Source organism: Felis catus, chromosome E1, assembly GCF_018350175.1.
Source record: "Felis catus isolate Fca126 chromosome E1, F.catus_Fca126_mat1.0, whole genome shotgun sequence".
Lineage (NCBI taxonomy): Eukaryota > Metazoa > Chordata > Mammalia > Carnivora > Felidae > Felis > Felis catus.
The window spans coordinates 13,245,874-13,266,706 of NC_058381.1; the positions used below are offsets into that span (position 1 = coordinate 13,245,874).

General features: G+C 53.3%; 1 protein-coding gene across 6 annotated transcripts in view; it reads left to right on the forward strand.

Moving 5' to 3' along the window:
* The window catches only part of ATP2A3 (ATPase sarcoplasmic/endoplasmic reticulum Ca2+ transporting 3), a 34,772-nt gene extending 19,083 nt beyond the window's left edge, over window positions 1–15,689 (forward strand). For 3 of the 6 annotated variants that reach the window (XM_011289053.3, XM_019817301.2, XM_045044240.1), the window contains 10 exons: window positions 189–314; window positions 1,506–1,724; window positions 1,840–2,175; window positions 3,969–4,189; window positions 5,109–5,311; window positions 5,902–5,987; window positions 9,858–9,991; window positions 10,412–10,529; window positions 11,035–11,152; window positions 14,204–15,689. In XM_011289053.3, coding sequence (XP_011287355.2) covers window positions 189–314; window positions 1,506–1,724; window positions 1,840–2,175; window positions 3,969–4,189; window positions 5,109–5,311; window positions 5,902–5,987; window positions 9,858–9,991; window positions 10,412–10,529; window positions 11,035–11,152; window positions 14,204–14,223 — 1,581 coding nt within the window. In that variant the 3' untranslated portion in view covers window positions 14,224–15,689. Of the gene's footprint in view, window positions 1–188; window positions 315–1,505; window positions 1,725–1,839; window positions 2,176–3,968; window positions 4,190–5,108; window positions 5,312–5,901; window positions 5,988–9,857; window positions 9,992–10,411; window positions 10,530–11,034; window positions 11,153–11,502; window positions 11,590–14,202 lie in introns of those variants that run through there. The other 3 variants (XM_011289055.3, XM_011289054.3, XR_002148927.3) reach the window with 3 other exon arrangements.
* The last annotated feature ends 5,144 nt before the right edge of the window (window positions 15,690–20,833 follow it).

Below are 20,833 nucleotides of genomic sequence, written 5' to 3' on the forward strand. Positions count from 1 at the left end.
GAAGTGGCAACCTTTTGGCATTTCTCAGGCTGGAGAGGGAGATGGGGGCTTCCAATGCCAGGCTCAGAGGAGGATAGGCACCATCCCACAGGGAGCAGGAGGCTCTTCGTAGGATCGGGCAGCTGGAAAGAAAGCAGTGAGACTTGCTGGCTCTGCCTCTCACATCCTGACCCTCCTGGGCCCCGTAGGTCATCAAGCAGCTGATGCGGAAGGAGTTTACTTTGGAGTTCTCCCGGGACCGGAAGTCCATGTCAGTGTACTGCACGCCCACTCGCCCTGGCCTGGCAGCCCAGGGCAGCAAGATGTTTGTGAAGGTGGGGCCTGCCTAACTGGCCTAGGGCCGCTGCCCATGTGGAGTCCCTGGGAGATCCGATCTCCAGTGTTCTAAAGAGCCAGTGACTGCAGCTGTGGGAGACCAAGGGAGCTGTGAGGCCCACGGTCAAAGCAGCGGATCCAGGACGAGGGTGGTCAGCCTGCCGTGGGGCACTGGGAGCAGGATCTGGTCTTGGTGGAGATAAAGCCGGGGCTAGGCACCAAGGCCTGCCCCTCACCATGGTCCCAGCCCTGGGCTGAGAGGCACTGCCTCACCATATGACCTTGGGGTCACCTTTGCTCTTCCATGGGCCTCAGTCTCCCCATCCAAATGGCAGGATCAAGCTGGAAGGTCTCGGAAGCCTTTCACCTCTGATGAGGGGCACTGAGGTAGTTGGTGCCCATGTTTGGTGCTTCATGTTTTGGCAACTGAGTCCTAGAGAGGGAAGTCTCCCATCCAGACTTCTGCCCATAGCACTGTTACTGTCACTCCTTTTCAACCTGAAGTAGGAATCACAGCCCTAACTTCATGCTGAAGTGGAAGTTTTAACTTCTTTTGAAATGAAAAGGCTTCTGTATTGGGATCTCAGGCTACTTTGAAAACTTAGCCACTTTGAAAACTCTCCTCTCCTTTGGGGAGAGGGAGAAGGCATGACGAAGGGCTCAGAAGCTATTCCCAGGCCCGGGGTGAGACCCAAGGTGAGACCCCAAGGCTTCTGAGGAGCCTGTCACCCCGTCACATTTTCCCAGGGCCACACCCACCACCCCTCAGCATGGCTGTGTCTCTGGTCCCCAGGCAGGGCTCAGCCTGCCTCCCATTGCTGAACCCCCCTACAGAATTGGGATCCTGGTAGCACCATGTTGGCAGGGAAACAGGGCATGTAGGAGGACTGCCAATCCTATTCCCACCCCCTGCCCCAGATGCTATAGCAGACCTTCTCAGCTCTGGATTGGTGGGGGGAGGGGGCCTCCCCACGGGCAGCTACTACTCCCCATTCCTTTTGAGTTTTTCCCAGTGGGGCCCCCTTGGTTTCCACTCTGAGCTTCCAGAGAATGGATTCTGGTCCATGCCTGGCTGTGTGTCCCCTTGGATGCCCTTTTCCCATTTCTGGGCCTCAACTTCCTCTGTTGGGCAAGAGGGAAAGGAGGGGTCCTAACTGACAGAGTTACCTCTCCCCTCCCCCGTGACGCAGGGGGCTCCTGAGAGTGTGATCGAGCGCTGCAGCTCAGTCCGAGTGGGAAGCCGCACAGTACCCCTGAACGCCACCTCCAGGGAGCAGATCCTCGCCAAGATCCGGGATTGGGGCTCCGGCTCAGACACACTGCGTTGCCTGGCACTGGCCACTCGGGATGCACCCCCAAGGAAGGAGGACATGCAGCTGGATGACTGCGGCAAATTTGCGCAGTACGAGGTGCGTGCCAGGGCAGGGCCCAGGGCTGGGAGCCACGTGTCTCCCTGCCAGGGCCGGGCAGGTAGCAGCTTGAGCGTGGGCCCAGACCCCACTTGCATCTGCGCCCTCCCTACAGATGGACCTGACTTTTGTGGGCTGCGTGGGCATGCTGGACCCTCCAAGGCCCGAGGTGGCTGCTTGCATCGCACGCTGCCACCAGGCCGGCATCCGTGTGGTCATGATCACAGGGGACAACAAAGGCACAGCTGTGGCCATCTGCCGCCGGCTTGGCATCTTCAAGGACTCAGAGGATGTGGTGGGCAAGGCCTACACGGGTCGCGAATTCGATGACCTCAGCCCTGAGCAGCAACGCCAGGCCTGCCGCACAGCGTGCTGCTTCGCCCGTGTGGAACCTGCACACAAGTCCCGAATTGTAGAGAACCTACAGTCCTTCAATGAGATCACCGCCATGGTGAGGCCACAAGATGGGAGCCTAGTGGAGGTGGTGAGGAGTTGGGAGGGGGAGGAGGGTCACTGACCGTAGAGCTTGGAAAGAGCAACCCGTGCAACATCTGCCCCTGCTTCGTTCTTATTTTTTCGGCATTTTATTACAAAAAGTCTCAAGCACAAAAAGAAATTAAAATAGTTTTTTAGTAAACATCTATAATATCCACGATCTACATTCTACAAGTAACGTTCTGTTATATTTGCTTTGCACATACCTATCCATCTATCCATCCTTAATCCAGCGTTTCTTAAGTAAATTTCAAAGTAAATTGCAGGCATCAGTACACTTCACCCTCACATAATTTAGAATGCATACTCTATCTAGAGAGCAGCATTTCTTTGTGGTTCTATTTTTTTTCCTTTTTGAGGTAAAACTAACATGCAATGAAATGCACAAGTCTTGAGCGTAGCATTCACTTGACATGTTTTGATAAATGCAGACACACCTTTGGATGTCATCCAAACTCTTATCAAGATAAGGAATATTACCATGGAGACATGAAGTTCCCTCATGCACCTTCCCCATCAGGACCCTCTCCCACGACAGGCCATTTTTCCACCATAGATTGTCTGTCCTAGATTTTCACATGAATGGAATCATATAGTATGTATTCTTGTGTGTGGCTTCTTTGTTTTGAAATTTATCCACGTGGCTTTGGGTATCAGTAGATGATTGCTTTTTTTTTTTTTTTTTTTTTTTTTTTTTTTTAAGCATTGAATAGTGTTCCACTGTGAGTCAGTTTACTTATCTATTCACCTTTCAATGGACATTTTGTTTGGGCCCAGTTTTTGTTTTGTCTCATTCTTGATTACTAACCTATTCGTCAACACTCAGCTGACTCTTGAACCCAGTCTCACCCCTGACCTGGCCTCTGTTGACCTCCAGCCCCCAGTTCTTTACTTTAATGCTGACCTGTGATCCAGTCTTGACCTTGATACTGAGCTGGGCACCAATCTTGACTTGACCATAATTATAATCTGGTTCTTGACTTTATTTTGACCTTCATGTTGACTTGGTCCCTGACCTTGAACTTGACCATCTTAATCTGATTTTTACTTTGGGTCAGCCCTAAATGGGCTGCAGTCTTGACCTGCACCCTCACCTGATCCTTGACACTGACCTTGACCTCCAACCCAATACTTTTTGTAGACCTCAACTTTATGTGGCCTCTAATCTTCACCTTGACTGCAATTCCAACCTTGTCTGTGACATCACTCCTGATGTGGGCCATAACCTTGATTTGACGTTTGACTTTGACTTGACGTTTACCTTAGTCTAGTTTTTAATTTTGAGTCTGAGTCCAGTGTTGACCCCGACCTTCACCTTGGCTCCAGCCTTTACCTTAACTATAACACCCACCTGATCCTTTGCCTGGGCCACAACCTTGACCTCATCCCTGACTTAACCTTAACTTTGCCCTTAACCTCAGCTTTATATTTTATACCACATCCAACCTGAATTTCATCTCTATCCTCATCAGTGACCCACTGTCATCCCCAACTCCACCCTCACCATCTTCTCTGACCTTAGAATTGACCTTCTCTTCAAATTTGTCCTTGTCTGCAATGCTTGGCTCCCCCCTCAGCCTCATACCCCAGCCCAATCTCTGAGCTCATTCTCAACCTCACCATTTGTTTTGTTCAGCTGTCTGCTTCCTTGGGGACATCCCCTGAGCTTAGGGATAGGCTTAGTTGAGAGGAGTCAAGGAGGTGGAAGAGAAGTTTCTCAGGCATGGTCCTACCTACCTTGGCCCCTAGACTGGAGACGGGGTGAATGATGCCCCGGCTCTGAAGAAAGCAGAGATTGGCATTGCCATGGGCTCCGGCACAGCTGTGGCCAAGTCGGCAGCTGAGATGGTGCTGTCAGATGACAACTTTGCCTCAATTGTGGCTGCAGTGGAGGAGGGCCGGGCCATCTACAACAACATGAAGCAATTCATCCGCTACCTCATCTCCTCCAATGTCGGCGAGGTTGTCTGGTAAGGCCCTGCATTTCCTGTTCCCAGCCCTCTGGACCAGCTCTAGGTCACTAAGGGAAATGCCTGTTTCTCGGATGAGGCTGTAGGGATAGAGGAACACATGCCCTGCCCTGGAGGTGGCGTTCTAGGACCTCATCTCAAGGAGGGCAGGGCCTTGTCATTCTTCCAGAGGCCTTGGTGCATCCCGGCCCCCAAGGAGATACCTAAAAAGTCCCTGTCATCCCTCTAGCCATAATCCCCACATTCACAGTTGCCAAGATGGGAGAACTAGCGCTGCTCTGGGGCAGTAACGTGTTCACGTGTGTGTGTGAGTGTGTGCACACAGGTGTGTGCAAACATGGCGTGTGTACCCGAATGAAAGGTGTGGGTAGCCACGTGCATGTGTGCTCTTGTGCATCTTGAGGCAGAAGCAGAAGCACGGAGGATTTGTGCCAGCATCTAATTTGTACACATTTAGGTTCACGTGTGAGAGATGCCTGTGGGGGATGGTGAGCACATGTTTGCTTGGACACATGTGACTTCTGTCACCTCTGCTTGTCCGGGCAAGCATGTAGGTGTTTGCTTGTGTTTGTGCGATTGTATGGCCTGTGCTGTTTTTCCTTCTGTCTGTGAACAAATTGTATGTGCTCAGGCATGCATTGTCCACATGTGTACATGTCCTAGAGAGGAGTTCTGGCCTAAACAGGAGAGGCCTAAAGAGCAGAATCATCCAGCCTCCAGAGCTGAGATTAGGAGGCACGAGTGGTCCAGTGTGAAGCAGAGCCATGTATATGCAAGTCTCACTTGTGCACACACATAAGAACTAGAAAAGTGAGGTGGGGCTCCTGTGAAGACAGTAGGTGAGCTTCCCAGTCTAGAGTGTGAGGAGGAGCTGGGCTCTCCAGTTGCCGGGCCCTAGAGCCTCTGACCCTGGTTCCAGCATCTTCCTCACGGCAATTCTGGGCCTGCCGGAAGCCCTGATCCCTGTGCAGCTGCTCTGGGTGAACCTGGTGACGGATGGCTTACCTGCCACAGCCCTGGGTTTCAACCCACCAGACCTGGACATCATGGAGAAGCTGCCCCGGAACCCTCGTGAGGCCCTCATCAGTGGCTGGCTCTTTTTTCGATATCTGGCTATTGGAGGTGAGTGGGGCCCCAGCCCTCAGTGAGGTTTCAGGAGCTTCCTGAGAGCTTCTATCAGGGATCCTTGCAAACTGCAGACAGTATGACTCAGCCTGGCATAGGCCAAAGGAAGCTGTGTGGGCTCATCTAATGGAAAATACTAGAGCATTCCTCAGGCATGGCTGGATCCAGGCCTCAGTATCACTGGCCTATTTTGGCTCTGCCTCAGCTCCATTCTCGGACAGGTGCTCCTTGAGATGGAAAGATGGCTGCTGCAGCTGTAGCCCTCATGTTTACTCTCTTACAACCCCCAATTCAGCAGAAGAGAGAGTGTCCGTCAGTAATATGATCAAAGTCTCAGGCCTGTTCTTGGCCCACATTGGGCCACCTGCTTATCTCCTAGCCAGTCACAGTGGCCAGGGGTGTGGCAGATGTTGATTGCCAAGCAGGGCCCACCACTGTCACTAAGGGTAGGTGCTATAAACCACATGGCTCAGAGAGGGAGTGGGTGGTTCCCTGACAGAAACTCAGGGCATTTTTAGGAAGGGGAAATGGATGCCAGAAAACCACAGCTATCCACTATAGCCAGCTTCCTCCTGCCCTCCTTGCAGTGTACGTAGGCCTGGCCACGGTGGCTGCCGCCACCTGGTGGTTCCTATATGATGCCGAGGGACCTCACGTCACCTTCTACCAGCTGGTAAGCAAGGATGGCCAGGGACTCTGTTGGGGTTATTTCTGAGGTAGAACTCACTGCCCAAGTTGTTGGAGCTCCAGGGGAAAGGGATCTGGAACTCCACGGTTGGCCAATGGCTGTCCCTCCCTACCCCCATACACTTACATAGACATCCACCATCTAAGGAGCCAAGCTCAGAAGCCACTGGAAACCTAGAGATAGCAGCCCAGCCCCAGAGCCAGAGAAGCGGTTACTGCTTCTCCCAGTCATTTGGTTAGGGGGCTGCCAAGGGGCATAAATGCCCAGAAGTATCTTGCCTTTATCAGGGAACCCCCAAAACATTGAGGGTTCAGAGATAGGTAGAACTTCAGGTGGAGGGTCAATAAGGAGATTAAGAGGGGCACCTGGGTGGCTCAGTTGGTTAAGTGTCCGACTTTGGCTCAGGTCATGATCTCACGGTTCGTGAGTTCAAGGCCCTGCGTTGGGCTCTGTGCTGACAGCTCAGAGATTGGAGCCTGCTTTGGATTCTGTGTCTCCCCCTTCACTGCCCCTCCCCCACTCACGCGCTCTCTCTGTCTCTCTCTCTCTCTCTTCAGAAATAAATATACATTAAATTTTTTTTAAATAAGGAGATTAAGAATGGAGGGAAGAATCTGCCAGGCTCTCCCTCCCCACCCCACCCCTATAACAACATACTTCTCAAGAAAAGGATCCACTGACCTCTTGAAGTCACCCAGCTGGTACATGCCCACCACAGGGCTGGCTTAGCTCAGCACAGCTCTGAACTGAGCAAGCAAGGAGACCCCTCAGCTCTGTCTGTCAATCTGACCCTCTGTCTGGGCATCTCCTTTGCTTGAAAGAACCTTTGCAGTGAATCTGGCAATGTCAGTTTGGGAATTCTCATGTAAAGCTGAGAGCTGCAGGGATTTGGGATCTTTTTCCTCCGAGAGTGTCTGTCTTCATTACCTTCTTGTAGATAGAAGAGCTCAAAAGAGGGACCTGACTCATTGCCCCATCCTGCCTGGGGAGGCTCTGTGATGATTTCAGGCATTCTCGCAGTGTTCGTATCTAGGTACAGTCAGCTCAGGGACGCTTTTCTTGTACCCACCAGCCCTGAAGCTCATGGGCTCTCCTTTCTTGCAGCAGTGCAGAGCATAGGCCGATGCCCTCATCCCAAAGGCTCGTGCCCCAGAGCCCTTGGCAGAAGGCTCGGGCCAGCCTCAGGCACCTCTGCTCATTTAGCTCCTGTGGGAGCAGCAAGATGCAGAGCAAGGGCGTGCTCACCATCCCGCTGCTGCCTTCTTCCAGCATTGTCTCAATTAGCCTCCTTTATCTATAGATCTCAAATCTCCCAGGATCCCCCTCTCCCCCGCCACTGCGCTCTCGATGTTTCTTCTGAGCCCAGTCCCAAAATTCCAGCTGGATACCTCCTCTGAGGTGTCCCACAGGCCCATTGTATTCACTAAGTCCAAGATCAGATCTATCACCTTTCCCCAGATAATCCCTTTCCTTCATCCCCATCTCAGTTCTACTGCCTCCCTGGTCACCCATGCCAGCGAGACAGCTGGGGGTCGTGGTCGACACATACCCCACGCCCACTACGAATTAGTCCCCGGTCCCCTTGGTGCCAACTTCCCAACTGTCCTCAGGTCATTCCATTTCTCATTTATCCATCTGGTTAAGAAATGGCTATTGAGCACCAACTATATGCCAGGCACAAATTAGTAGTGACCAAGCAGGCAAAGTCTCTGGAAAGAGTTGGGAGGAGCATGGCAGTGGGCGTTCACATTTTAAGGTGAGAAGTGCTGCAGCAGAGAATGCAGATGTCTCTGAGACTTGGAGGTGGTCAAAGGTTAGACCTAAGGTAGAACTTTCAGCTTCAGATGCTGGAATTTCAGCAGAACTGACTAGAGCCCTCTCCCCCTCCCCCACCTGCTTGGTTCCTGAAGAAATCTGTCAAAAACGCAGCAGTGACTAAGAGCACAGAGTATGGAGCCTGGATCCAGGCTGCCCGGGGTTCAAACCCTAGTGCCACCACACACCAGCTGTGTAACTCTGGACAGGCTACTTAACCTCTCTGTATTAGTTTCCTTATCTACAAAATGGGTAATAATAGAACTGCCTCAGCCTCATAAGGCTATCAGGAGGATTAACTGAATCAATGCTTGTCAAGTGCTTAGACCAACATCTGGCACATAGTAAGAGCTACGTACAGATGAACTAAGTTAATGAAACACAGAGGAGGCCTTGCAGCAGAAGGTAAATAGGAAATAGCCAGAGAGGCAAAGGGAAGGAATAGGCAGAACAGTGGCTTCACCCAAAGAAACAGGCCCCCACCACCACAAGGCTCATGATGAAACTAGGAGACTGAAGTTTCAGCCCGATGTACCTTCTAATCAGTTCAGGAGGCCACTCTATGACCCATGACCTGGGGCATAATGTACGCATGTGGCAGAGGCACACAGGTAAAACCCAGAAGGCTTAAAGTGGGCAGTGTATTTATCTATTGAAACCTCTTAGTGTGATCCTTTTTGTATTTTTTACCTCTGCACATGCATAAGGATCTAGGCGTGCACATGCCTGAGTGGGAGGTGTGTATACGGCATTTGTATGTACATGTGTACACAGGCCATTGAGATTTGGAAAGGCGGGGGGGGGGGGGGGTCCTGACCACAGTGGCACAGCAGGCAGGGGCATTTGGTCTTCTTGCTCTATGATCAGTGCCAAATAAAAACATGCATTTGTCCCAAATACTGGAGCTCGATTTGGGGAGAAAATCCCACTGCTGGCTTAAATGAGCTAAGAACCTCCATCTCTTTGTTAAAATAAGAAATCTGACCAAGTCTTAGTCTTTGGTAATTTTTTATCCTGCATGAGGGAGAAAAGGAAAGTGCTAGCGGCCCCTTCTGGCTGAAAGTCACCTTACCCATTTTTATGCAGTGTGGGAAAACAGGGATGTATTTACTGGACAGGAGCTCAGACAGCCGGTCATTTTACAGGCTTCTCTTTGAGGGTTATTTTTACAGCATGTGATTCCAGTTTCTAAACCTTTAGCTTAAAAGATCTCTGTGTTCAGAGGAGAGTCCAGAGAACAAATTTATATTATTAGAGAACAGAGCTGTTTAACAGTTATGAACGTTCACACCCATCCCAGTAATGCAAAAGAGAACAAGCCAGAAGTTCTCATACATGGCCTCAGCTCAGCATCTTATCACAGAAGAATCTGTGAGCAAAGTTTATGAACAGGAAGAAAACTCTCCCCCGGGACTGCAGGGGCAAGAGCCACTTCCCTTATCAAGCCCCGAGAGCTTCTTCTTAATTATGAAGAAGCTGTGTAGTAAGCCTGCACCTAGCAATTCATTAATCCATGTTGTAAGCAAAAGGCAAGTGTGGTAGAGCTCAATTTCAGTGGCAGAATTGGAGGGAAGTATGAGTGGAATCTTATTTAATGGTGATTGGGAGTACATGCAGCCTTTGTCTACCCACCAAAGGTGAATTCTATTCAAACAATTTGGCTGATTGGTTTTCATATGCATTTATTTATTCTGTGGTCTCAGGTAATCACCACCCTCAGTCCTGCATCCCCAGTATTCAGGGCTCCCCAAGCACCTTCAGGGTAATGCCTGCATCCTCCCTCTGATCCCAGGGCCCTCTGCTGTCCTCCCCATCCTAATGCTAGCTTCTCCTTTCTCTGGAACAGCGTAGTCCCTCTGACCCCATCCTGGGTAGCCACCCCTCCTTGGGCCCACCCCATGGCAGCACCCTGCCCACTGGTTGTATTATGTCCTCAGATATAGGCTGAGGACGGAGTGAGGCTTCCCTCTTCCCCCACACTGGCCCCTCCCTGACCACTGTTCTCCCCAACCCCACCCAACCCCACCTTGGTGCCCTCAGAGGAACTTCCTGAAGTGCTCCGAGGACAACCCACTCTTTGCTGACATTGACTGCGAGGTCTTCGAGTCACGCTTCCCCACAACCATGGCCTTGTCTGTGCTGGTGACCATTGAAATGTGCAATGCCCTCAACAGGTGGGCTGGGCTGAGGGGCCCGGAGTGGGTTGAGGGATGGGGGGTGAGGCCTAAGTATGGGGGCTGAGGATCAGAGGGGTCCAGAAGAGGGTTTTGAGGATGAGTGGGGCCAGAATTGAGATCTAGGGAACAATGAGGGCCAAGATTGGGGTCTAAAGAAACGGAGGGGCCAGGATTGGGTCTGAGGGACAGAGAAAGGAGGTTCAAGCTCTAAGGACAGGCTGCTGGGGGGCTGAGCAGACAACTGTGACACATCCCTCCCAGCTGCACTGGCCTCCCAGAAGCACTCCAGCCTACAGGCCCAATTAGGGAAATTCTAAGGCTCAGGCCACTCCCTGCACCTCCACATGGGTGGATGGGTGCCCACCGGAGGGCCTGCTCCCATCCTGGCCCAAGATGAGTATCCTGTATCATTGGCAGTGTCTCGGAGAACCAGTCGCTGCTGCGGATGCCACCCTGGCTGAACCCTTGGCTGCTGGCAGCTGTGGCCATGTCCATGGCCCTGCACTTCCTCATCCTGCTGGTGCCACCCCTGCCCGTGAGTTTCTGCCCGACTCCAAACCCCTTCTGCAACAGGGTCCAAACCTTCCTTTAACATTTCTGGCCCTGGGTTGGTCACTGGGCCTCTGTGGACCCTTTTGCTATGGAAAGCCTGGAGGACTGGGAGTGGGGAGATCTGAAGGTGCTTGGTGCACACAGCCTGTGCTTCAGGAGCCCTCAGACTTGGGGAACAGAAGAGGTGGAGACCAGACTTCTTGTTCTGGGGAATTTCCCAAGGCTAGGGCAGGAGGAAACACTATGCTCTTCCCCAGTACAGAATGCCTCCCACTTCTCAACAGGACCAACAGGATTTGGTCCTTGGCTAAGGTCAGGGGAGGGCACTTCTGGGAGGGGAAACAGAGTGGACAAAGATCTGGAGGTGGGACCTCAAGGAGCATCTTGGAGTTGCTCATGTCGGGTCCATTGCAGCCCAGGTGTATGAAGCAGGTGGATCGCGGGGACATGACAAGTCCTTCCCTTAACCAAACCTCCCCGCTCCCCAGCTTATTTTCCAGGTGACCCCACTGAGTGGGCGCCAGTGGGTAGTGGTGCTCCAGATATCTCTGCCTGTCATCCTGCTTGATGAGGCCCTCAAGTACCTGTCCCGGAACCACGTGGATGGTGAGTAGGAAGCCCAGACCCTCCCCACCCTGCTTGCCTCTAGCCTGTTTCCCTGCCCACTTCCCTGCCTGCCTCTGCTCCCAGGCGGCAACGGGCTGGTGCCAGCTTCAGCCTCCCTGTCTATACAGAGAGAGAAGTATTCTTGGATCACCAAGTAGAGGACAAGAAGGGGCTCTGCTCTGGTGGCTATGACTCATGATACCTGCAGGGTCTTGTGCTACAAGGGCACAGCCAGCAGGATCACCACTCAGGGCCATGCTGCCTCCCTCTCCTCACTTGCCATCCACCCTGCATGGCCAGGCCCAGTGTGCCCTTCTCTGGGCCTTGGCCTCTGACTTCTCTGAACCCAGCCTGTCTTAATGCAGATATTCTCAGGGCAGTCTCCCAGGCATGGAGTGGGCAGCCACTGACCACCTCCAGGATCCTAGACCACACTGCATTGGCCTCTTTGATGTTACCTTGTAGGAGGGTGGAAGAGGGCGTTCTCTGTTTCTAAGCTCACAGCTCTGGGTCTGCCTTGATCCAGTAATAGAGGAAGAATGGCAGGGTCAGCATTGGAGGCAGTGTTTAGAGGAGGGGGCTGGGGCATGGCATCCATCTGCCAGCTTCTGCTGGTGGAGGAGCCTGAGAGAGTAGGTGATTCTAACCTCCCAAGGACAAGGGAGGCACCATCTTCTCATTCCAGAGCTGCCTAGAAATGGAAGAAGGCAGGGATGAGAAACTCCCTGTTCCTGGGAGTTTGAGCCAAGGCAGTAGCCCCGTGGCCAGATTGCTGGGAGGGTCTGGATTAGTCCCAGCCATAGCCCAAGGCCTGCACTGGAGCAGCTGGGTCCTTGAGGGTCATCTCAGGCAGGAATGTGTCACGGCCCCAGGGGAGGGAGCCTGGAGTTGGGGGGAGGGCTATAAATAGATCACGTGCTTGTCATTCCATAGGGGCCAAGGCGATCAATCGGCTTCTGTCTCACACTGGCCAACCCTCCTAGACGCTGTAAACATTTTATCTTATTCAAGAGGCTAAAACAAGTTGGCCTTCTTTCTCTGGAGAAGCTGGCCCACCACAGGTCTGTCCATAGTGTGACCAGACCATTTAGAGGTGGAAGTAGGTGCTCAGCCAAAGCAAGGCCTTGTTGGGACCCACGGGTGAGGTAGTGGGAGCCAGACAAGGCATTTTGCCCCCAGTACGGTTCTTTCTGACCCACCCACCGTGGACACTGCTGGGGAGCTGAAGAAGGAGAAATAGGACTGTCACCTAAAACTCCACCCTTGGGGGCCCAGGGCTTCTCCATTTCTGGCTGAAGCACAGAGGTGACCTACCAGGAATTCTGCTGGCCGGCCTTGATCATGCTAACTCACCTGGGAAGTCAGGCCTCATTGGCAGCTCGGGCAGTTTCTCTGTCTTCCCTGAGAGCCTTCCCTAGCAGCCATATCTGCTAAGGAGTTGAGCACATTTTCTTGAGAAAACTTAGAAGTGAGAAAATTTCTCAGCCAGTGGGGAAAAGCCTATGTTCGGCACTGGCTGGCACATGGTAGAAGCTTCCTGGCCTGAGAGGAGGGAAGGCACCTAACAGGACAGGGCAGGTTGGAAGGGCTAGGCAAGAAGCAGTCCCTGCTGGCTAAGGGTTGCAGGTGGTTTCCAGAAGAGACAAGATCTAAGCAGAGGTTCAAAAGGGGAGGATGGAACTTGGGGGTGAAAGGGCTGGGCTAGCATGGCTTGGCGTCTCTAGTGGGGCTGGGGCTCAGAGTGCAGGGTAGAGAAGTGAGGCTCCAGTGTGGAAAGGGCCTCGAACGCCAAGGTAAGGACCCTGGGCATTAATCCTCATGGCAGTGTGAGCCACAGAAGGGTAGAAGCATGGAAGGGACTGGGGTAACCATGGAGGACAGATGGGAGGGTCAAAGCAGGGAGGCTGATGGGCTGTGTTGAGCTGGTCTAGGGGGAGACACTGAGTCCCAGCCCAGGGCGAACTGGTCCTGGGCAACACCTCCACCTCCACCATTAACCTGAGATGTTGACTATGGTTCTGGTGAGGCTTGGCTTGAAAGGGCGGTACCCTGCTGTAGGGAGTGGCTATGGGGCCCACGGGAAAGCCTCAGGCTGGGCACCTGCAGCCACGTCTGAGAGGTGGCCTGGTGTGTGCCTGCCACAAGCCCAGACAGCTCTGCCCTGTGTGGCTGCAGAGTCCCTTGGGCCTTCTAAAGCCGGATGGGGCGGGGGTGAGAGAGGGGACCCTGTTACATTCCCAGCCAGCCTGGTGGCCTTTTAGGGAAGTTTTACTGAGGCCTGATACTTATAAGCTTCCCTATGATTTATGAGGGATGTGTCCTGGGGAGAATTGCGGATGCTGGGTCATTCGCAGGGGGTAGGCGAGGGGGGGTGGTCCTCTTGCCCCATCTCTTGGCCATACCTAGGTGTGACTGAGCAGCTGTCAGGCAGAAGCCAAAGGGCCAGACCGAGGGGAAGGGAGGCCTAGAGGAGCTGATCTGGGAGAGTCCAGAATGCGACGGGGGCTTGCACTTTATTCTGAAGGCAATGGAGAGCCATCGAAGGGGATGACAGGCTGGATTTGTAATGTGATGCCAGGGGCAGGAGGGTGATGGTGAGGTAAGATGGGGGCTAAGAGCAGGGCTGAGAGGACTTGAGGCATGGGGCAGCAGGAGGAAGAGAACTCGAGAGACATCGGTGGTAAACTCAGCAAGCCTGAGTCTATGGGATGAACAAAGAGTTAATGCCACCAGTTTCTGGATGTCGTCATGCTAGGTAGTGGTTCCCCAAACTGAAAACTGAGAGGAAAATATGCCCTGGAGTGGGCTGGAGGTGTTGATAGAACATGTAGAGTGAAGGAGGCCCAGGGGGCATCAGGGAAATGTGCCCGGGCAGCAGCTGGATATGTGGAGCTGCATCAGAAGACTCAGTGGAACTGGGTCCCCTGACTGATACCGTGGGAGAATGCAGCTGTCCCGAGAGAAATGGAGGGTGGGAGGGGCCATACAGAACCAGTCTGGCTGTGTACCGTCACACATACATCTCAGCATACTCTTGGGTCTTTCTTCCAGAAGAAAAGGACAAGAAGTGAGTGCTGGGAACAGAGTGGAGTCTCCAGTGCGTACCTCAGCCTGATGATGCCCAAGCGTTCACTCCTACTCCCCACACTGCCGTCACGCTCACCGCTTGCTCACTGGGCCCTGGCGAGGGTCTCTGTCCTTGCTTCCATATGCATGGGGGCTGTGCAACTCATGCCTCTGGGACTCTCCTGGGAAGTTCACCCCTGACGTTCCGGCTCCAGAGCAGCAGCCTAGGAGGGGCCTGCCCAGAAGCCAGAGCTGGAAGCAGATCCAGACATGCAGAGGCCTCTACCCCCAAATCTATGAGCACATTCTGGAGCAGGCACCCCCTTGCTTGGAGGCTGGGCATTTTACTTGGTCACTGGTGCTTCTGTACTGATGGAGGACTCCTGGAGTTCCTGCTAGCTCTGACCTCTCACTTAGTGCCTGGTCTGGGGCCTGGTCAGCGGGACGGGGGGTGGTGAAGGGGAGGACATCTGGGCCCAGCTGTGCACAGTGAGGGCAGACAACCCCCCTCCACTCTGTTCTTTTCCCACAAAGTTGGCACGTGAGGGTTTGAGCCTCTTACTGTTTATATGTGCAGGGGGTTGAAGGGTCAGTGGGAGGGAGATGGTAGTAGCGGGGGGGGGGCGGTTTGCTGGGTAAGGATCCCCTTCCCAGGAGACAGCTGGCTTGGCTGCCTCAGTTCTGGACACTCCCAGACTGAGATTTCCCTGTCCTAAGCAAATGAGACATGCCAAGTCTCGTTGCTGTCCAGTCTGCCAAGCAGAGTCTGGATTTGCCCTCCATGTCCCTGGTGCCTAAGACCCCAGACATCCTTGGGTACCTGATCACTGTGCCCTCTCAGCTCAACCCTGTGTGCACCATCCCACAGTCTGCATGGCTGGGTGATTCTGAGTCTTCTAGACTCTTGGCCTCACTCTTCACCTCCAACCCCACATATCCGTGAGCTGAAAGGATGTCACTAAGAATGGCTAGTTACCCAACAGCACTTACTCTCCCTCCCTCATTGCTGGAAGAATGTGTGTCCATTGTGGATCATGTTGGATGATGGGAAAAGAGCGTTTGATGGACATAAATGTTCTTTTAATTTGGCTCTTGCCCCTCTGGCGAAAATTAGGCATGGAAGAAAACAGTGGGTCAATGTACATCCTCACCCCTCCTGGAGAGTATACCAAGTGATTCTTTTATGTGTAAATCAAGACTCACATCCCTGTCCTGGTCCCCAGAATCAAAAAGCCCCCTTAGCCTGCCTTGCAGACAAATGGGCTCCAGGCTCTGTGGCCTCTTACCACACCTTTCTTCCCTCCCCTCTCTCAGTCAGGCGGGGCTCCCCTGGGCACTAGCCCGCAGAGATTCTCTGCTTCTGTCCTGCTGAAGGGAAGGGAGATCTTGAGGTGGGGGACGGTGGGAGGGCCCTGAACCCACCTGTTGACGTGAAGTTGGTAGAGAAATAAAGGTTGAGTGCCGGGGGCAATGGAGGATCATCACCATCTGTTTTCCTAATGAGTGGCTCCACCATCTGCCCATGTGTCTACCTGAGCTGTCACCAGCTATACCCACCTCACCTCTGGGAACAAGAGTCAAGGTATGGGGTTCCCACATTGCCAGCCAGGGATTACCCTCTTCCTCTGAGATAAGGCACTTATTTCCCCAGCCACTCCCAAATGGCAGAGACACAACTCTGCTCCTCACAGGGACAGCACTTGATAGTTGGTGCATGTGTTCAAACCCCCTGCACATGTTAAGACTCACATGTCATCAGTGAGGAAACAGGCTGGGAAGGGTTTATGACTTGGTCTGGGGCAGGGCTAGGCCTGGAACCTAAATATCAGGGGCCTCCAGCCCTGACTATTCTGTGGGTCCTGAATCTCTCCCTGAGGTTTCTCGCTCTGCTTCCTTGCCCTCCTTGAACCCCAAGGATGCCTTCAATTTCTGACCCTTTCAAGCCCAGCCCAAAGGCACCTCTCCATGGCTTCCTTCAGCTCACATTGTCCAAGAGCCTTTGAGAGGCTGCTTGATATTAACTCCTGACTCACCCAGGTGACCCTGCCTTCTGGGAGCAGGGGCTCTGCAAAAGGAATAGCTGTGCGTCCCCATCTCCCTGATTTCCTTCCTCTGTAGGGAAGATTCATTCATGAAGTTTCTGTATCTAATCCTTTGCCCAGCTGCCTTGGGAAGGGAAATCAGGCCCTGCCCACAGAGCCAGAGACAGGACTGACTTTGGAATTTGCGAGCTGAGTACAAAATGAAAATGCGGAGCCCTTTGTTTAAAAAGTAAGAGTTTCATAACAGTGACAGCAGAGCATTAAAACCAAGACCAGGGCCTTTCTGAGCATGGGGTCCAGTGCACCTGCGTAGAGCACACATCCATGAAGCCAGCCATGACTGGAAGAGACAGAACTCGCCCTTAGGAGCTCCTAGACTTTATGTGGGGGGAAGGGCAAGATTTGGCACACAGCTCACAGCTGGAGCCAAGGATGGGCAGGATGCTTCCTTCTGTGTGGTCCATCACTAGGACCTCTCAGATCCCCAAACCTCTGCATACTCTGCATCTCCCTGGGTGCCCAGCGAGCTCCTTGAGATGGGCCAAGCCAGGGGTTAGGGCTCCATTTTACAGATAAAAGATCCCCAAGACTCTGAGAGCCTGACTATGTAGCTGATTTCCTCATGATGTATAGGCAGAGCGTGGAGCTAAGATGGGCTTGGGGGGCTTGCTTAGGAGACAGGGCAGCTCCAGGACTTCCATCAGCTGCTGGAGGTCATGGGCAGGCCGGCTTCACCTCTGCCCCCACCCAAGCCTGCACAAACCCAGCCTTGCCAGCCCACAGCATGGAGCCTGGCAGGTCAGGATGGAGCAGCCAAGGTAAACAGAGGTTTCCTACCTCACAGCCACTCACCCAAGAGGGAGTTCTGGGGCAAGCCCCAGCTCACTTTGCACTGGCTCAGGGATGGCAGCTGCCAAAATGTCCGTGGCCTTGTCCCGCCCCCTCCATTGGCCCATGTTGTGCTCCCCATGCCTCCCATGCTACACCCCTCACAGGGGTAGGAGAGACCTCATTGGGGCCGCACCGGGAGAAATGGAGGTACAAAATCAGAAAATGACCTAATGTCCACACAAAGAACTGAACTCAACTGTCTGTGGCAGCTTTACTCATCACAGCCCCAAACCGAACACAACCCAAATGACCATCAACGGGGGAAGGACAACAAGCTGTGGTATGTCCATACGACAGAATACTTCTCAGTGAAAAAAAGGAGCAAGCTATTGATATATGCCACAGCCTGGATGAAGCTTAAAACCCTTGTGCTGAGTGAAAGAAGCTCACACTGTGCAATTCCACCTCCATGAAATTCTAGAAAAAGCAAAACAAATCTAGTGACAAAACAGATCAGTAATTGGCTGGGGGTTGGGGAGAGATTGACAGCAAAAGAACAGGAGGGAACATTCTAAGGTGACAGATGACGGGTGGGGGTGGGGGTGACATGCATTTGTCAAAACTCATCAAACTCTGTGCCTAAAATGGGTACATTTTATTGTATGTCAGTTACTCCTCAATACAGTTGGATTTAGAAGAAAAGATAGAGGTAGGAGCCCGAGGAGGTGGGTGGGCACGTGGCTGCCATGTGGGTGTAAAAGTTTCAGCAACATCAGGAGGCAAGGAGACAAGCCTCCCAAGGAGCGCTCAGTGTTTAGGGGGCAGGGAACTAGGTCGGCCCAAGGAGTCCCCATATTCCAGGGGCAGGAAGTGGATGGGGACCAAGAGGAAATGACTCAAAAGGATGGAGGAGAACCAGGGGGTTGTGATGCCTCAGATGTTGGGGAGAAGGGGCTCCGGCCAGGTCATGGCCCACAGCTGGGGAGGTTAGAAGAGGCCAGAGAAGCAGTGCAAGGTCTGGGAGAGGCCAACCATGAGGACCCCTGCTGTGGCCTCCCCATAAATGCCTGCCCCTACAACCTCCCCTTGACAGTGTCTGTACACTGGCCCAGGGCCCTGTTCTGGCCATCATCTAAGGAGTCGAGTGGCGTTGAGCGAGCCCTGGGACACCAACGGGCCCGGTGTGGGGGACTGGCCTGAACTCTTCAAGCAGAGGTGTTATCCCTGCAACTCTGGGACCCTGAATGGCTAAGGAGACCATTGGAATCTGTGCTGACCCCCTTGAGGGCCTGGGCTGGCCTCCAGGACGGACACAGGCCCCCTCTACACTCCATAGAATGGCTAAATTTAGCCAGGCAGAGGAGGCTGTCCTGGGGCTGAGGGCTTGGCAGCACTGCTTTGTCTCCCTACAAGGTCTGGCCCAATACCAGAGCCAGCCACTTGGCCTTTGGGCTTATAAGGTCTGGCAGCTCTCAAATACTGGAGTCTTGGGGTGGGCTCTGGGCCAAGCTCTCAGACTTTGGGGAGCCTCCTTTCCAGCCACTGGCCGGCATGGGAGCTACTTAGGCAAGGCACTCAATTTCTAGAGCCTCAGTTTCCTTATCTGTAAAATGGGGGTTTCGGTGCTTACATCACAGGGCTGTTTTAAATACAATCTGTGGAGTGTGAAAGCACCACGTCCCCTGTAAACTCTGGCCCCTGCCCTGCCCACCCCTGCTCCCCACAATGCCTAGAACAATCACAGATGTCTGTCCCTGGGGATGCTGGAGTGGGGGCAAGGGCGGGAAAACATAGTCCTGGATGGAAAGATGCATTTTAGAACCAGTGAAAGATGCATTGATCCCATCAGCTGCCTCTCTTACTCTGGCAAAGTTACTAGGAAAAAAGAGATCTGGGAAGAGAAACGCAATTGCTTTTACTTCTTTTTCTTTGGGGCGTGCTCTAGATATGATAACCTCAAGTGAAATAATCCTCCATGACAGTCTGTTTTCTGAATGTCAGGGTCAGAACTGAGGCTCTAACAGGAGCAGATGTGTGTGCTCCAAGCAAGGGTGTCTGAGTAGCTAAGGAGACCCATTGGAGCCTTGTGCCGAAACCCCTTGAGGGCCTGGGCTGGCCTCCAGGATGAGCAGAGGCCCCCTCTGCACCCCACCGGCCACTAAATTTAGCCAGGCAAAGGAAGCCATCTGTCCATTGGTCCATCTGTCTGTCAGCAAGGCTGGCTCCTTGGAACGGGGGAGAGGGGAGAAGAAGGAGGAGGAGGTGGAGGAGGCCACGGTGATGGTATCCAAAGGGCAGATACAGATTGGAGGATGACTGCCTGAATTCCTTTGCCCCCTCCTCCTCCCCTCACCTAAGTGCCGGCTGCCCTCCTTAATATCCGGGAATCATGGGAGGAGAGGGACACAGAGATGGCTCAGGTAATACCAGCATCCACCCTGGCTCTTCATCACAAGCAATTCATGTCCTGGGACCTGCTATTCCAAGAGCCACGGGATCAGCTGGAAAGAGATAGGCCCTTTTGTGTGGGATCAAGACCAGGCCGAGGGGATGTGATCCCCTTAGGTCTGGCTCCCAGCATCTCTGCATTTTTTGCTTAGAAAATCCCAGGACATGGTTCTGGCCTGCCCCGCTTGACGGTGGCATTGGACACACAGTTGAGTCTGAGACTGGCGAGACTGATCTGAAAGGGGGATTGGCCCAGGGTGCTGCAAGAGGCCACGGACCTGCCCTCGGTTGGGGCCTTTGCCATCCAGAGAGCAGCTCTGCTCAGGCACACCTGGGATTTCCAGCCCTTGGGTCTGGTTCCCTGACTAGAGCAATTTCCCAGCTAATTTCCCAGCCATGAAGAAGACTCTTATCAACCCTCAGGGTGAGGCAGTTTGGACTGCAGGGGAGCGCCCCACACCCCTGGGACACCCAGCCTCCACCTCCCACCTCTAGAGGAAGTCCCAAGGACACCTGGCCTGGTTTGAGGGGCAGCCAGCAAGGCCTTCCTGCTTCAAGCTGAAGCCTCCAGTACCACCCAGGGTGAGCTTGGGCAATTCATTTCTCTTCTCTGAGCTCATTTCTTCATCTGCAAAACAAGGCATGGGGTTGGAGGAGGCCTCTGGCTCTAGGGCTCCAAAAGCGAACATGAGGCCTCTGCCCCATCCCAGTCCCCGGGGCCTTGCATTCCTGCCCTGAGCTGGGGTTGAAGACAGGGATACAGAGGGGCTCTACCCCAAGATCAATAGTGGCCTCTGGTTTTTGTTTTTGTTTTTTTTTTTGTCCTCAGCATTATTGGGACTCACCTGGCTAGGGCCTCTACCTATGAAAGAAATCCATTATCATCCCCATTTCACAGATAAGGACACAAGCTCAGACAGGTGAGGCAAATAACCCAAGCCCTCACAGGCAGCTAGTGGCAAAGCCAAGGATATTAACCAAGGCCGTCTGCTGTTAGGCTTACCCGGATGCATCTGAGGGAGCCCAATGGCAATGTGTAACTGATGTGGCCCTTGACTCTTCTAGGCACTTGCCTCCCTCTGCTTGTTTCAGGGAGGTGGAGGCCTGGCTAGGACAGGACAGGGCAGGTGATGGGAGAGGAGAGGTAAGCTATAGAGATGCCAGCCCAATGCTAAGGTTGATTGGGCACAGGCCAGGCTTGGACTCGGACAGGTGGATGGAAGGTGGTCTACAAGGACAGAGGTGGGGGTCCTGTCACAGGCTCTGGAAGTATCAGGTAGCTGGACCAGAAATG